Consider the following 15,271-nt stretch of genomic DNA (forward strand, 5'->3'; position numbering starts at 1 on the left):
AGAGCTTCAGGGAATTGTGGCTCTGCACCGGGGCTAGGGGGTGCTATAGCCCCATCAAAGATCTTTTTACAAGTCTTTTTGTCTATGTATTTTGTTCATATTTAAATGGCCCAAAATTGGGAAAGGGAAGAGGATGTATTATTTTTGTTTTATTGGTCGCTGGTGCTTTTATGTAGGTATGCACTTTTTGTTTAATCTGATACAACATAATTTCATATGCATTGATTTTTTTTTTTTGTAATCGCTTGCTGAGCCTCAGGGCTCCACAAACTCCAGTTTGACAATCAAGTATTTGTGTTTTTTTATATTACGTTTCACAACTGTTGCCTACATTTTTAATAATTTTGTTAGCCTGCTTTAAAAGACAGCTCTGACTTGAGGTGCTCTCGACTGATGAATTGTCGTCATTAATTAAAACTAACTGGTGTTCTGCAGAATCCAATTTGACAAATAGTGATTAATACGAGTGTGGTACCCCAGGATAGCGCACAAATTCCAAGTATTAACAGAAAACAAAAGAGATCAAGAACAAGAAAAACATGTATTGCTATGTATGCAGACACAAGCCATTAGGCTAATTTAAACTGTACACATACTGTACATTTTATAATAGCAGATTTTTTTTATGATTATTTGAGATTTGTTCAGAAAAACAATAAACACACCATTCTGCATAAACATATTACTCAAAACATGAATCGAGTCTAAAACTGCTCAATGTTTCCTTTGTAAAATCAAGAGTGACAAAAGCATTTACAGACGTTTGTATAAAAGTTAAGTTACATAACTTAGGGGGGGAAAAATGTCCTAAACATGCGCAGATACACACACACACACGCACACACACATTTGGCTTGCTCTGAAAAGGAATGATGTCAGTGACAAACGTTTTGTTTTTGCCCACCAGTGTTGTTCTTAACAGTGCTAAACATCCAAATAAAAGAACAGCTTCAATAGATAGGATGCTAATTAAAACATTCTTGGAGATCTGTTCATTCACAGAATGGGCCAACTCCTGAAACGCACACACACACGCACACACACACACGCACACACACTAAACTCACAGCAACTTCCACACTCACAAGCCACAGAACAAATAAATCTGCTGTCTGAGCACGAAATGTCACGTCTGCCATTTGGGCAAATACGCTATCAAACTGTCTGCCAAAGTGCAGATGACACCTTGCTACAACGGCGTTTCATCCATCCAGGAAAGATAATAAATATACCAAAAAAATGTACAAAACATCTGCAAGTTACAATGCATTTGTCTGTTCGAAGTATACTTTCAGGCACAAAGTTAGAAGTGTGTTGGAGAAGCGAGGGGGTGATTGTTCAACTGCATCGACACTTTACAGAGTCTCTGATGCTCATTTTAGACACAGACTCAAGTATCGAACAGTTTTTTCAAAATGTGCTCATACTTATAACAATTCCAAGAGTAGCCTAAAATGCACTATAACCAAGTTAAAGGTTTATATATTGCCCTTTGTTAGAAATGTCCAGCTGTTCAATGTTTCAGTATTTTTAAACAACTCAATCAATTGGTGTTAGTGGCACATTCTGACTTATGGCAGCAGAAATATGTGTGAAATTTGTTTTCTATCGTGTGGCTTTTGTACATGGAAATTGCGCCCCCTTGTGGAGTCCTTCTCTGAGACAGAGTCAGCAACCGTTTTGAAAGGAAGAATGTTGGGAAACAGAGCTAAAATGATTACAGTTGGGTTCCCGTTAGTTTTTTTCTTTGTGGAATGCTATAATTGTATTTAAATAATTCTGGCTCCCATTATTTGCCGATGCTGCATTAATGGTTGGTGTAATGTGTATTGGAATGTTTACAGAAGGTCAAATGAAGCTCATCTATAGGATATAGTGCATTTTTGGATCATCTTGAAAGCCAATTCAATTATCCCTAACATTTTTTGAGTGTACTATATATCCCCCACACACACACAATTTAGAGCTCCTTCAACACTGTGTCAACAACCAAATATTAATAAAAATATATCCTCATAAAGGTGATGTTGGAAGTCCATATTGGTAAATTGTTGGGAATTGTTGACTGCAGGGAGCCTCAGAGATGGCCCATTGGGTTTGCAGGGTCGCTCAGACTTGGATGAAATGCGACATGCATGGACTGAACATCTGTCATGACAGCAGACACCTTCTCTTCCTCTCTCCTTCTCAGACACGCCGCTTTCGGGTTGAGGTTCCTCTCTGAGGGGCAAGCGGTGGTTTGGTTGAGTGTAAGGACAAGCGTTTCTTTTTTTTTTTTGGAAGATCGTCTGCGTACGGCGCTCACCTCTGACTTGTTGTTCCAGGCTGAGAATGACGGACACAGCCTGGTGCAGCACCAGCAGCTTTGTCTGCGGCTTCTCACTCTTCAGATGCAGTTGACACATGTGACCCAGCTCCTTGAAGGCCTCGTTGATGTCGCGGACGCGCAGACGCTCCCGAGCGTTGTTGGCCATCCTCCTCTCACGCTCACGCTCGGCCTTCTGTTCTGGACTCAGATCTTCGTCCTCGTGGATACTTTAGCATTGGACGAGATGGGAGAGGAGAATGAATGTCGATGTGGATTTTACTGCCCTCTGGTGTCCACTAAGAAGAACAGTTCTCTATTTTTGTTCCATATAAAATATCAATTTATTCCCAATAGTTTAGTCTCCTAATTTGCATTCATATATTTTGTTATCCAATCAGATTTCATCCAGTTTGTGCTGTCAGGTCAGACTAGGTGACTCAAAGTATATAAAACTGGAAACGTGGTCTACCTGTCCCGCGTGCTGTTGTCTCCATGCGATTTGAGTTCGCTTTCCTCATCTGACCTTTGACTGTCAGAGCTGTGACTGGTGTGCATCATATCTTCTCTCTCGCTCCTTTCCATCTTCAGATCCACATTTCCTGGAATTCCCAAACCCCCTGCAAGGGAAGACGGAATGTTACATACTGTGACGTCAATTTGGCAGATGATTACCATCAAGGTTAAAAATTAGCCTTTGAGTCACCTCGACATCCTCTTGGCATGGACTCCAGCGGGGTCCCCTGTCTAGCGGGGTACGGATGTCCGTTCTGTGTGCGGCCCTGGAAGGCTGAGTGGTTGTTATTCATGGTAACAGCTTCAACCTTTGCGGCACACAAAAAAAGTTGATGAGATATGGCCGATATTTACACTATGTGTTTTAGTTAGTACACCATGTGAGAATCCTTTCAATAATAATCATAAATTTGATACAGTATAGCGCTTGAAACTCTTCTGGACCAGGCACAAAACCAACATCTGCTTCTTTGTACCCAATGTCCTCCTGAGTGGATCATTTTTCATACAGAGCAGATCTTAATCCTCCCCTTAAAACTGCTATACACTTTATATTACACCAGTAATTCTCTTCAGCAATGATTCACTCCTAATCGACACATCCAAAGTAAGAAATGTAATACCGCTCTCCCCCAGGGGATTAGAATATACTTTCCCTCCAGCTCGGCCCAAATCCGCCCACTCGGCAAAAACATGCCGTATCTGAGGCAAAACCCCATCATCTCGCACATTCAGTACACTTCCTACACAAAGGTGACGTGTCTCTGGCCCATTGTGTTCTGTTTCCTATTTTGCCGATAACATCGTGGAAAAGTCCACAAGCCAAAGAGCGCGCACAAACACAAGATGACATTTGCATACGTGCAGCGCCGTGCTTAAATGCTTCAAAGTCTACCATAGTTGGGGTGTGGCACGTGAGTGGCAGCGTGCTGGCGGGGTTCGGTCGGCCCTGGAGGTTCTGGTTCAGCAGGCTGTGGATGTCAGCAGGCAGGCTGGGCATGGGACCCACGGCGTGGTTTCTCAGAACGTGGATCACATCATCCAATCTGTCCAGTCTGTCCTCTACCTGAGACTTGTAGGTGGAAAAATATTTGTTTAATCCTGGTGTAACTGAGCTAAAAAAAGTAACATGGCATACTGGTGGATTAAAATCTCTCTCTCTCTCTCTCTCTCTCTCTCTCTCGCTCTCGCTCTCGCTCTCGCTCTCTTGCTCTCTCTGCTTAGTTCATTATATATATATATATATATTTTTTTTTTTTATCATACAGATGGATTACATATTTTAAAAAGTATAAATGACTGTGCTGGCAGATGCTAAGATGCTAGCTATCATTATTTATTTGGGTCAGGCCAGTTGAATGGTTGAATTATTAGAAAGTAGTTTTGATTAATATGTTTGGGGTTTAATAATAAATAATAAATAAATATGTTATTTGTTTATTTATTATTTATTCATCACTCTTATTTATTCATTGTTTGAGCCTTCTTGTTTTTATTTTTTGTGTTGTTTACTTGTATGTATATTGTGTACTATGTCTTGTCACCGTGGGATAGTGGGAACGTAATTTCGATTTCTTTGTGTGTCTTGGCATGGAAGAAATTGACAATAAAGCAGACTTTGACTTTTTTGACTTTGATAAGTCAGAGGAATGTTTAGTAACGCTTTAGACTAGTTGTAATTTGTATAATTAGTTGATTAGTTATAATTGCAGTACGCTAATTTGATTGGTTAGTAGGTTTCTATGGATACGAGTGATTTCGAATAAAAGAAATAAAAATAAAAGAAGAAGTGCACGGGCGTAGCGGTGAAAGTGTGTCCGTTGTCCGTATCCGGTGCGTTATAGATCGTCGGTGTTTGATCAATTAAATTTTCCGTCTTATGTGAACCGTCTTATGTGTTGTTTGGTACTCAGAAAGTCCGTCAAACTTTGGTTGGAAAACCGCCACGAACGCCAACAACGATGTGCACGCAAGCGCCCGTGGTTGATACACGCACATCGAGAAGCGCGGGGCAATTGTGGACAGGAATTAACTAAAGTGAAAGAAAACAAAAGGAAACTCAACTGGTCCGTGAGTACACCGAAAAAATGACGGAAGTGCATTGGATAAGGATATGACACACACATTGCTTGCAGTACGTGTAATAAGTGCCATGAAAATGGAGTTAAATAGAAAATGTCCTATTTTTTTCTGGTGCAACGGGGAACTCTCAAAGGCACTTTATGGTGATATTGACTCAACTATATAATCATCTCTTACCATGGATATAAGTGAGGACTCATAATGTGGCGACCCAGGAGTCTGTACTGAGCTTCGGGGCCACATATTGGTTCCTGTTACATGCAAAACAAAGAGAAAATAAAATAAACAAACACAAACTAGAAAGCTTGGCACTCCAAATAATCAGTGTTCCGCTGAGGGTAGCAGATTTAAGCCGCTCGACAGTTAACCTGCAGGTTCGCTGGCGTTTGGCAGAGGCGATGGGGACCTCACAGGCGTGGACGAGCTGGAAGGGAAACTGCTGCTGGTGTGATCGGGGGAATAAATCTGGCAGCAGACATGGAGGGAGAGAAAACGAAGAGGAGGAGGAGTGGGATGGGGGCATGGATCATTTTAAAGGCACTTGTCATTTGTGCACCGGCTGCTGTTAAAGCAGCCTCATAACCCAAACTAACTCATCAATTGTGCTCATATTACTAGTCAGCAGCTAATAAAAAGTCTGAGAGTAGTAGCCCTTTGCTGATATGCACTCGCCTGCGACTGCCAGGAAAGACTGACTATTTCCTCTTTGCATTGCACCCCCGGGGCCCTCGCTTTAGTTTTATAGTCTTGTTTTGAATGTTTGATTGGAACGGAGAACAAATGAATTGATGCAATGGGAGTGTGGTGCTCTATACTTACAGATGCCAGAGCTTTGCCCAATGTATCGCCTGTCTGTGACCCTCCTGGCACATTTGTGTGGTTTCCTGAGACTGACAAATAATCAGAATTAATGAAAGAATAACCAAACCATTTTATTTATTTAGTTTTCTGAAATTTTGTGGGGTTTTAACCAGAAGTATTTTCGTGACATCTGGGTTTGTGATGAAATGACATCACATTTCTTTTTTTTCTTTTTTTAAAAATACAAATTAGCCTCTTAATGGCTTCATTTCTATTAACATAGAACAAAATAATTAACCTAGTACCAGAAATTTAAAAAAAAAAAAAAAAATCACATCTGCTTTTATCTTTAGCACCCCTTATTTTTTTCCTTTCACTTTTTTTTTGTGCAACCTTGAAAGAGGACCTTGGGCACTACTAGCTTCAATGACTTCATTGCCTCACCGGTGGAATTGTCTGTTGTGTTGATCGACGAGGTGTGCGATGATACATTGTTGCGATGAAAAGTGGACATGGGAGGGAGAGCTCTGTTCATGTCTGCTGCAATTGCCGAGTGTGGAGAATAGTCCTAAAAAAACACATGAAGTCCTGGGTTGTAAAAAAAAAAAAAAACAAAAAACGATACGTGGCAATCTGGATGTAAATCTCACCAGGTGTCCATGCGGCTGCAGACTGCTGTAGTTCCCCGCTTGCGTTTGGTGGTTGCTGGTTGCTCCCAGTGCACCTTCATAGCCATGCTGGTTCAGCCCATTTACGGCACTCCAGATGTCGGGCAAATTGCTTGTGCCCTCTAAAATGAATGACAATATGTTACATGTAGCACTGGAGTAGCATCTCAAGCAGACGCAGCCTGCATGGGTGTCACATTAATTAAGCGTTATTTACCACTTTCACAGACTCTGTTTTTTTCCAAACTTAATTAACTTTGTAATCAACAGCGTAGGCTGAATGACATCCATCAAAGTGTTTCGGTGATTTGGCGTATTTGGAAGAAAAAAAAAATCAATAATAATTTGAAAGCAGTAAATTGTGGATACTGATCTCAGGGCATCACTGTAGTAATAAAAAAAACACAATCCTAAATAAATACAAGTTTTAAACAACATATCGGAGATGTGAAATGTTTTAATGACATAAGAATAAATCCACTTCATAAAGTCTGTGTTTGTGTTTTTGCTCTACTTAAAAGCAAGGATTTGGTGATCTAAATTTCTTTGGCTTACTATATTTATTTATTTATTTATTTATTTTTTAATATTTGGCCAACTCAAATGAGCTGAGTGTTAGAATAGATCCACATTTGTCATCAATTTCCTTACCAAAAAAAGTGCTGGCAAACACATTATTGGAGACCTTGTTGGACGGATGTAAAGATGAGTTCTGGCTGAAGTCATCACTCCCGGGAGACTGCCCATAAATCTAAAAAAACAAAAACAAAGGGACAGTGTGATCACATTGGGAAATGCAAACCGCCACACGTCCGCGTGGATACTACGATGGGAGTAGTACATTCAAAACAAAGCAGAGAGCTGATGCACACTTAGAGCAGTTGCGATAATCCATAAGCCGCAGATCCGTGCACCTCCTCATCCGGATTTAGGAACCATTCAGCATGAGAAATCCCTGCCCTAATCGTGATCGGTTCTCCTGGCTTCAGAGGGCTGAGATACAATTCCCTTCTTAATGAAACTGAGTTACAGGCCTCAACGAGAAAACCATAACAAGTGCTCTGACCTTGCTGAACCTTTTTTTTCATCCAAGGAAAAATTAATTGCAAAGCGGAATTCATCTGAGCTTCCACTTGTGTTACGTTTTGACTACACACACGAGAAGTCTGGGCTGCACCTGCACCTCCCTCCAGCGCTTTGATGTGGCCCAGGAAATGAAAATAAAACTCCCTGCGCAGCATCAATAGGGTGTCAGTTACCCGGACGACAAGTCCTGTAAAGCAGGCTATTAAAGACTCTCTTGAGCGCGTTCGTCCGAGCACACACATTTGCACACACAAGAGCCGTGACCCTGGTTGGCATGAGTCCCATGGTGATTGCGGGCCAGGCCAAACAGAGGAGCCCCTGCCGACACTGGGCCCGTCTGAGCCGCCGCGGGCAGCATATGGCCAAGGATAAAGCCAATTGTCCTCCTTACCATCAGCATAGCAGGCGACCCGTTAATAATGGTCACACCCCCGCCCCAGCACGCCTCCTTTGGCCCCCGCCGGAGAGGAGGCCCGTCACCATGGCATCCTCTTTTAGCGTAGCATTGATTTAGAAACCATCAATCATGGCATCACAAATGATAAGAGACTCCTTTTTTTCTGCACCAATTAAAGGACTTTAGTAGGAAAGGATTCGTATGAAAGTATTGTCAACATATGTTTTGAAAAAGTCTATTTTATCTTAGCTCGATATGAGGTAAACATATTGTGAGCTTAATAGCATAGCTCCTTAAGTAATGTTAAACTTATTGTCTCAAATGTCAGTAAAAATTTAAATGTATTTATTTATTTTAGTGTGTGTAGATTCTCTGTCATTCAGGTCGTGGTAATGCGCAAACGTTGAATCGAAACAACTGAACTGGATTCTCCATTTTGGGCAAATTTGTTGGATTTCCAGTTCAAAATTGACTAACACTTATTGTATGTTAATAAACTGATCATATTTGGTCATTTTAATTTTAACCTCACTATAGGACAGTGGAACCACGTTAAAACTTATTATGCTGGTACCTTTCAGGTTACGTTTTTAATTTCCAACGATTTCAAATCAAGTGCTCCGTACAAGGTTAAACAAAATGGAAACTAGTAAACAACAAAGTAGTGCACGCCAAGGTTTTGCTATGGTATCACATTATCACGTTAGATGAGAGTAATATCAACTTGCACTTGGGAGCCAGCGCTGCGCTCCTCAAGCAAGCACATGCAACCAATTTTCTGCCTCTGTGATCCATGATGTCTGGATATGGTTAGTCTCAGCAAGATCAAAGCTGCCTTTGATAATGGCTGAAGCGATGGAGAGACGGCCGAAATCAAATAGAAATAGCGAGCAATCTGCTTCATGTCAAGATGCTGCTTGCTGCTGCCAGGCTGCTTGCCTTAGCTAACAGGAAGCAGGAGCGTTGCCAGCGCATTCAAACACAACTTTGTCAACATGCAAACGCCACAAGTGTGCTGTGATATTGGCAAACGTGGTGGTGGTGGTGCTCAATTCCAGATTCAGAAGTGCAGATTGAGCACTTGAAGCTGAGATGCACGTCCGTAGAGAAATAAACAAGACAGTACACCACTCAGTCACAATAGAAAACAATACACCCATAGTCTATAAGCATAGGGTGTCAAACCCAAGGCCCAAGGGGCCAGATCCGGCCCACCACATCATTTTATGAGGCCCACAAGGACAAATAGTGCATCAACTTCATGTATCATTAATAAAATTACAAATTGTCTTTGCTTTTGAAAATTTTAGAAATTACGAGCAATTTTTATTTCCATCCATTTTTTTTTATATTTGAATTTATTTTTACTAGTCTCTGATTTCAAAACTAGTTATTCATCAGTTTGTTGTGTAGCCTTTACTGTATATAAAATACGGCATTGACAGTCATAATGGCCCTCCAAAGGAAACAATGCAAATGATGCGGCCCACCACAAAAGTCAGTTTGACTATCTATCTATCTATCTATCTATCTATCTATCTATCTATCTATCTATCTATCTATCTATCTATCTATCTATCTATCTATCTATCTATCTATCTATCTATCTATCTAATCATTATACACACACGCACAACTAACTTATACATGCGTGACTTGTGAGCCATAATAATGCCATCACACCAGTTGCAGACCACAATTGTTCTCCCACCGTTGCAACAAGCAAAGCTCTTCCAGTAAATAAACCCAACGGTGCATTCAATGACATCAGCATCACACATCCACCAAAGTGACTCTTCTGAGATAAAGATGCACATAAGAAAATTATACTCACGGGCTTCATGTTGTAGCAATACATGTGTGAGTTGCCGCCTGCGCTTGAGACAGGATGAGCACAGTACATAACTCTGCTCGCTTCACAGTACAGTCCACAATGTGTCAGTTCCGTCAGTCACTCGGTGTCTCTACTCATGTGGATATAGTCCTCTTGCACTTCTCTCTCCTAATCTACCCCTGCTGCTTGTGCAGCTTCCCACAGACGACGTATACAAATTAGGGCTGGACCATTACAGGCAGTAGAAAGGGGTGGCCAAGAGAGGATTTTATGACTTTAGCTGATGCATGGTCAGGACTATGATCAGCATCCCCCCACTTTTTGTACTGTAGACTTCCATTGCACATCTTAATTTTAGCTTCGGTGTGCATGTGTGGAGTGAAATAAAATAGATGTACACTAAATTGTTGCTTGTGATAATTATACAAAAATACATTGTCATAATGAGGAATTGAAATATTCACTTTAATGGACTAATTTTTCTAAGAGAGTTTTTGGGTACCTTAGAGATAAACATTGTAGTTTTTCTTTTTATACAATTTTCCTGGCAGGAATTTACTTATTCACTGGATCTTGATTGTTGTCACATGTTTATTTCTTTCATATCCTACCTGCAAAATGTTTCGGAGCACTGTAAACTTGTTCAGAATTTTCATAATAATGTTATGAAAGGAGTACATTGTGCTAAATTATTACATTGTTAAGAAAATAATTACTCTGCGATTCCCATCCCGACAAGTGGGAAAGAGTTTGTGTCAAATCGAAGCTGCCCTAAGAGCATAGAGTAGCGATGACAACACAAAGATTAGCCCATTTTAGACAGGTAAATGGGGGATAACACAGCCTTGTCTGACCCACATTTACAAATAGATTCAGGATTGCAGGCACGTGTGTGGCGGTTGGGCTAAAAGTCGTTCACGCTGTCGAGCTGAACAGCAAATGGGTGGCACTTGAACACGCAAACTTCCGCAAGGAGGTTAAACCTCAAGTCTGATGCCTTGCTCTAATAAAAAAAAGTTTTATACAAACATACCCTTATGCAACAATCATTTTGAAGTAGAATAGAAAGCAACAAAACACAATAAAATAGTAAATACAGTGGACATAAGAATATGTAGAATTTGTTTGTTCTCATTGTGATTTTTTAGTGTCGAATTTGATTTTCCGAGCAGAGATAAGATGACATTTGAAGTGGTATGACATGAAACAAATTCTACTTAAATATTCTTGTTTGGTGGTTTTGTTGACGTATTTTGTTGGCTAAATAGTAAATTTAATCATCTCAAATTGATCCGACATTAACATAAATAATGTAATTGTTTAGCCTTCATGCAGAATCAAAGGGGGCATAGTTTGATTTTATTTCAGATTTGTCCAGGTGTTTTTAACTTGATATTGTGACATGGTCAATTCAAAATGGCTTGGGCATTTATGCTATTAGGCTAACGAAAGACAGTAATTATGACAATTGTGGTATAAAAAAAAAAATCATTTTAGCTTTCCATTAAAATAATACACAACAAATAACAATCAGCTAATTTATCGTATTTTTCGCAATTAAGGAAATTTAATTAAATCTTAAATGGTCACTTGCAAGTCACTTGCTGTCTTTAATATTTTATTGATGCATGCCTTGACTGACCTTTGGGGTAAAATGAAAGAGCACTTTGTTTGCCAGCACTGTTGACTGGACTCAAACCGCGCCGCGTTGATCTCAATCTCATCAGGAGGTGAGCTGTGCAAACCACAAAATCTAATCCTGACTCTTCACGCTAGTGTTAACTGGGTTAGCAGGTCAACCACTCCATCTTCATCACTGCAGTTAATTGCGAAGGAGTACTTGGATTTTATTTTGTTGTTCAAAACCGAACTTCGTTGGAAATAAAGGTTCACTTTTTCTTCCTCATCAATGAGCCAAGGACAGCAGCAGCCACCAAATGACCTTTTCCACTGACAGAGATCAGTTTTCCCATCTTAGATAGTAGACACACACATGCACAAACCCCAGTGGATAAATGATCCAAGAGCAAATATATACAGTCGCCTAACCCTGAACTTTGCATCAATCTTAGCTAATTGCAGTCTTGTCAGGGGTGCGATTATTCAAACAGGTAATGCAAATGTTAATGAGTTCAAATTTGCATATCTTTATTTTCCCATGGCTGAAATGTCATTGGTTATAACGCTCTACATTGAAGAATGTCACTCCTGATGGCCCCTTGATACGTCGCTGACCATTATGAGGCTGAAAAAATGAGCATCTGAGAGGACTGGGGGGGTAAAAAAAAGATGGCGCCGTGCCCAACATTTAACTAAAACTGTTTATTAAAGAAAAGAGATAAAAGCAAATGCCACACAATCTTTACAATCCCAGATTGTTTAATTTGACCTCTCGAGCAAATTCACAGATGCGCAATTGAATAAGGAATTAAAAAATGAACCGTTGTTTTTTTTTGTTTTTTTTTGGGTGAGATATTGTGCACAAGTGCGGTTGGCACGGCGCTCTTCGTCATGCGCCTGATTTGACATGGCTTAAATAAGTATCTTCCTGCCAGTGATTGGCATTCGCACAAGAAGGGGTGAGTGGGACTGGGGGAGCAGATGGTGACATTCCACATGACCAGACTGATCAATCAGCATGCTGGGACCCAGGTGCAGCGCAGGCGGGCAGCACCGCACCGTCGATTTCAACATCTACAGGGCACCAAAGCACGGGCACCGAACGTGGCACCCTGAGGCTCCGCATGCTCCAGCGTCCCGCCGCGCCAAGGTTGATGACATCACAATTTCCCATCCGCCCTTCCGTGGAAAGCCAAGAATAATGATCAGGGCGGCATGGCATGATTGCGGGAGTGACATCAACTGAAGGGACTCCCATATTTCTACATCTGATAAACCAACAAGGTGTGTCAGAAAAATCTCAGGACTGATTCCAGTCAAAAACCAGCATGTCATTGCGTGAGAAGAGGCAAGAGTTTTGGTAGCACGCCGGCTCACAATACCCTGAGCATCTGACAGTTCCTGGTCAAGAACCGCATCCTCCTTGGTTATAAAACATTTGGTAGTTTTACCTTATTTTTATGTTCGGTGGAAGTCTAACGCAAAGTACAAAGTAATTGTGGATTGGTGGAGTTTTCTTTCTTTTTCTATTTTCATAGGCCCAGCTGCGCAGTCGTGGGAGTGAACACAGCAAACTTACTCTCTGGCCAATAGAAGTGGATCCACTCATTTCAACTCCTTTCTATTCAGCACTGGAGAGGCGCACGGTCCAAATGATGAAATCATGCAAAATTACCTTTCGAATATTAGAATATTCAGGATTTGAATATTAGTGCAGAAAACTGTGTAGGCCTGTTGTAGGCAAAGTGCTGTTTGTTTGATACGTGCTGGCGTGACTCTGTGCCGGGGATCTGCAGTGTCTTTGGGATAAGACGTGAATGCGGTGAGCTGATCTCGCTGTCTGGCCTGAGTGCTTTAAGAAGTGGGGGTTGTAAGAGGATTGGAGCAGCCATGGGAGCGCACGTGCGAGCTAGTCTCATCCACCTCTGCGTCGCCGTGACCTCACTGGCCCACATTCTGCGGCGCACCTATAACAGGAAGACTGGTGACTTTAAGTTGTTGACAGTCTATCGTGTGACCTGTTGGATATCCAGCGAGCACGCCAGAAAGCACACTCTTATGTGATCTCTCAGAATTGTATTTTCTCCAGATCCCTAAATGTAATTATATTTATAAACAATGTACATTATATGCTCGGATAAGATAAAGCTGAGAAAGGCTCCAGCATTGTCACAAATGAGGCCAAGTGGAAATTTTGTAATGGGGAAAAAAAATATGATTACCACAATACTGTAGTTTCCTTGCTTGCATATTAATTTGATGATCATCTTCACATAAAGTCCTAATTGCAATGAACACGATTCCCGCCAATGTCTATCTATGCCGTCTGAGTGGCGAACAAGCTGCACTCAAGAGATACGGCGAGACGTTGCCATGATACCGTCGCAAACATGGCGGCCCCGTTAGGCCAAGTGTTGCGTAAATCTTCTCATTTGGAGGAAAGAGCAAGGGCAAGGAGCACTGAGATGCGACCTTTCGACCTAAATGGGAAGTGACAGGAGATTGACAGAAACATAAATCAGTCCAGAATAGCCGACGACGCAAGGTCAAAAAATAGAGTGAGAAAACAATGACCAAACAAGGAGGAGGGGGGAAAACACATTTTCTTGAGATTCAGAAGAAGTGTCATGATTTCACACCTCCAGTGTTCTTCACAAGTCAACAAGGTTGGACAAACCAGTGTGACACCTTGTGAAAATCAGACTGATCCAAGTCTGGCCATTTCAGACGGAGGAGGAAAAATATATCAAATCCAGAGCTCACACAGGAAGTGTTCCATCACTTATATAGAGAATATTTGGCCCCATGGTTGCCACATGATAAGGTTCTGCATCAAATTGTTTTTTTTCATATGCTCACTGAAGTGAGAGGTTTGGACTTTTTGAATGCACCCCAGAAATCCAGTGTTAAATCACCCCTTGATCGCTTTACAGCGCACCTAAAACACGCCTCCGTGACAAAGGATCGCACACATGCACAACACATTTCAGACATGTGGGTGCTACTGTGCATGCTAACAATGTCGCTTTTGTAATGTGCAGGCGTTTGGAGATCACAGGAATGTTGGGGATCATCAAAAGACTCTTTCTTCTGAAATGTGGGACTAGAAGGCAAAGGTCCAGGAGGCCCAAAGTTCCATAATAACATCACAAGAAAAGTCAGGTTTCTTACTGAGCGTGCCAATTCTTAAGTTAGCTCTTTGGGGATAGGAACCACATTTGGTTATACATGGATTCAAAATGCCACACACCACATGATTTTTCTAAACACAGAAATATGGAAACGTTTTTTACAACAATGGAAGAAAAGTATGTAATAAAGTGTCATTATTATTTTAATGATAAAGATGAAACATTTTTAACCCCCTAAAAATTCTTGTTTCTCTGATTTTTGTAGCACATCAGGTTTTGATAATAATAATTATTATTATTATATGTGTATTAACCCAGTAGGGCCTGTTTTTGTCACCCAGTGCAGCGTCAACATGTTTGCAAGTTTTGCCATCATCCAGGTTTATCATCCATGACTGATCATCAAAGCAGATGTCTGACCTGCACACACAACATAAACAACAAAAATTTGGACTCAGCGTAGCAAAGGGAAGGAAACTAATCATTATATATTCCGACATGTTTTTCCAACTTCGAAATTATCACCCCCCTTCCCCCCCAGTTTCATGTGATGCGCAGTGGAGTAACACTACCCTCGTCCATCAACAGATGGCACTATAAAATAAGTCGTGTATTTAGGGCTTGTTTTTATGACTTACTGACTTCATTCTGAGTTTGCACCAAAATGTTTCCCCAATAACATCTTTACACTATGTTTAATTCATTGTTTTCTTATATTGACTGTTAATATGCATTTTTTAAAGTGCAAAAAATAAGAGTCATTTAAGCAGATTTATAGACGTGGTCCATGTTTCTGTTTTCTTTCAGGTGATCTTATGTGGTTATTGGCCC

At 40.9% G+C, this 15,271-nt stretch overlaps 1 protein-coding gene across 1 annotated transcript; it reads right to left on the reverse strand.

Annotated features, from left to right (window-relative positions):
* Nucleotides 1-522: 522 nt before the first annotated feature.
* On the reverse strand, nt 523-9,873 carry LOC119124932 (transcription factor 12-like). Its single transcript, XM_037255310.1, has 12 exons — nt 9,690-9,873; nt 7,024-7,123; nt 6,355-6,494; nt 6,149-6,272; nt 5,723-5,793; nt 5,272-5,368; nt 5,081-5,154; nt 3,717-3,893; nt 3,012-3,129; nt 2,778-2,925; nt 2,306-2,535; nt 523-2,220 (listed from the first exon to the last, which is right to left on the reverse strand). The coding sequence occupies exons 1-12, from the start codon at nt 9,756-9,758 to the stop codon at nt 2,078-2,080; spliced, it is 1,491 nt and encodes a 496-aa protein (XP_037111205.1). The 5' UTR covers nt 9,759-9,873; the 3' UTR covers nt 523-2,077.
* Between the last annotated feature and the right edge of the window lie 5,398 nt (nt 9,874-15,271).

The sequence above is a fragment of the Syngnathus acus genome, chromosome 6 (genome assembly GCF_901709675.1).
Source record: "Syngnathus acus chromosome 6, fSynAcu1.2, whole genome shotgun sequence".
In the NCBI taxonomy this organism is placed as follows: Eukaryota; Metazoa; Chordata; class Actinopteri; order Syngnathiformes; family Syngnathidae; genus Syngnathus; species Syngnathus acus.

Coding starts and splice junctions, on each gene's coding strand:
- LOC119124932 (XM_037255310.1), bottom strand. CDS start 9,758: ATGTACTGTGCTCATCCTGTCTCAAGCGCAGGCGGCAACTCACACATG. Junction 5,155..5,271: donor AAACGCCAGCGAACCTGCAG/GTTAACTGTCGA, acceptor TGCATGTAACAG/GAACCAATATGTGGCCCCGA. Junction 2,926..3,011: donor CATGCCAAGAGGATGTCGAG/GTGACTCAAAGG, acceptor CTTCCCTTGCAG/GGGGTTTGGGAATTCCAGGA.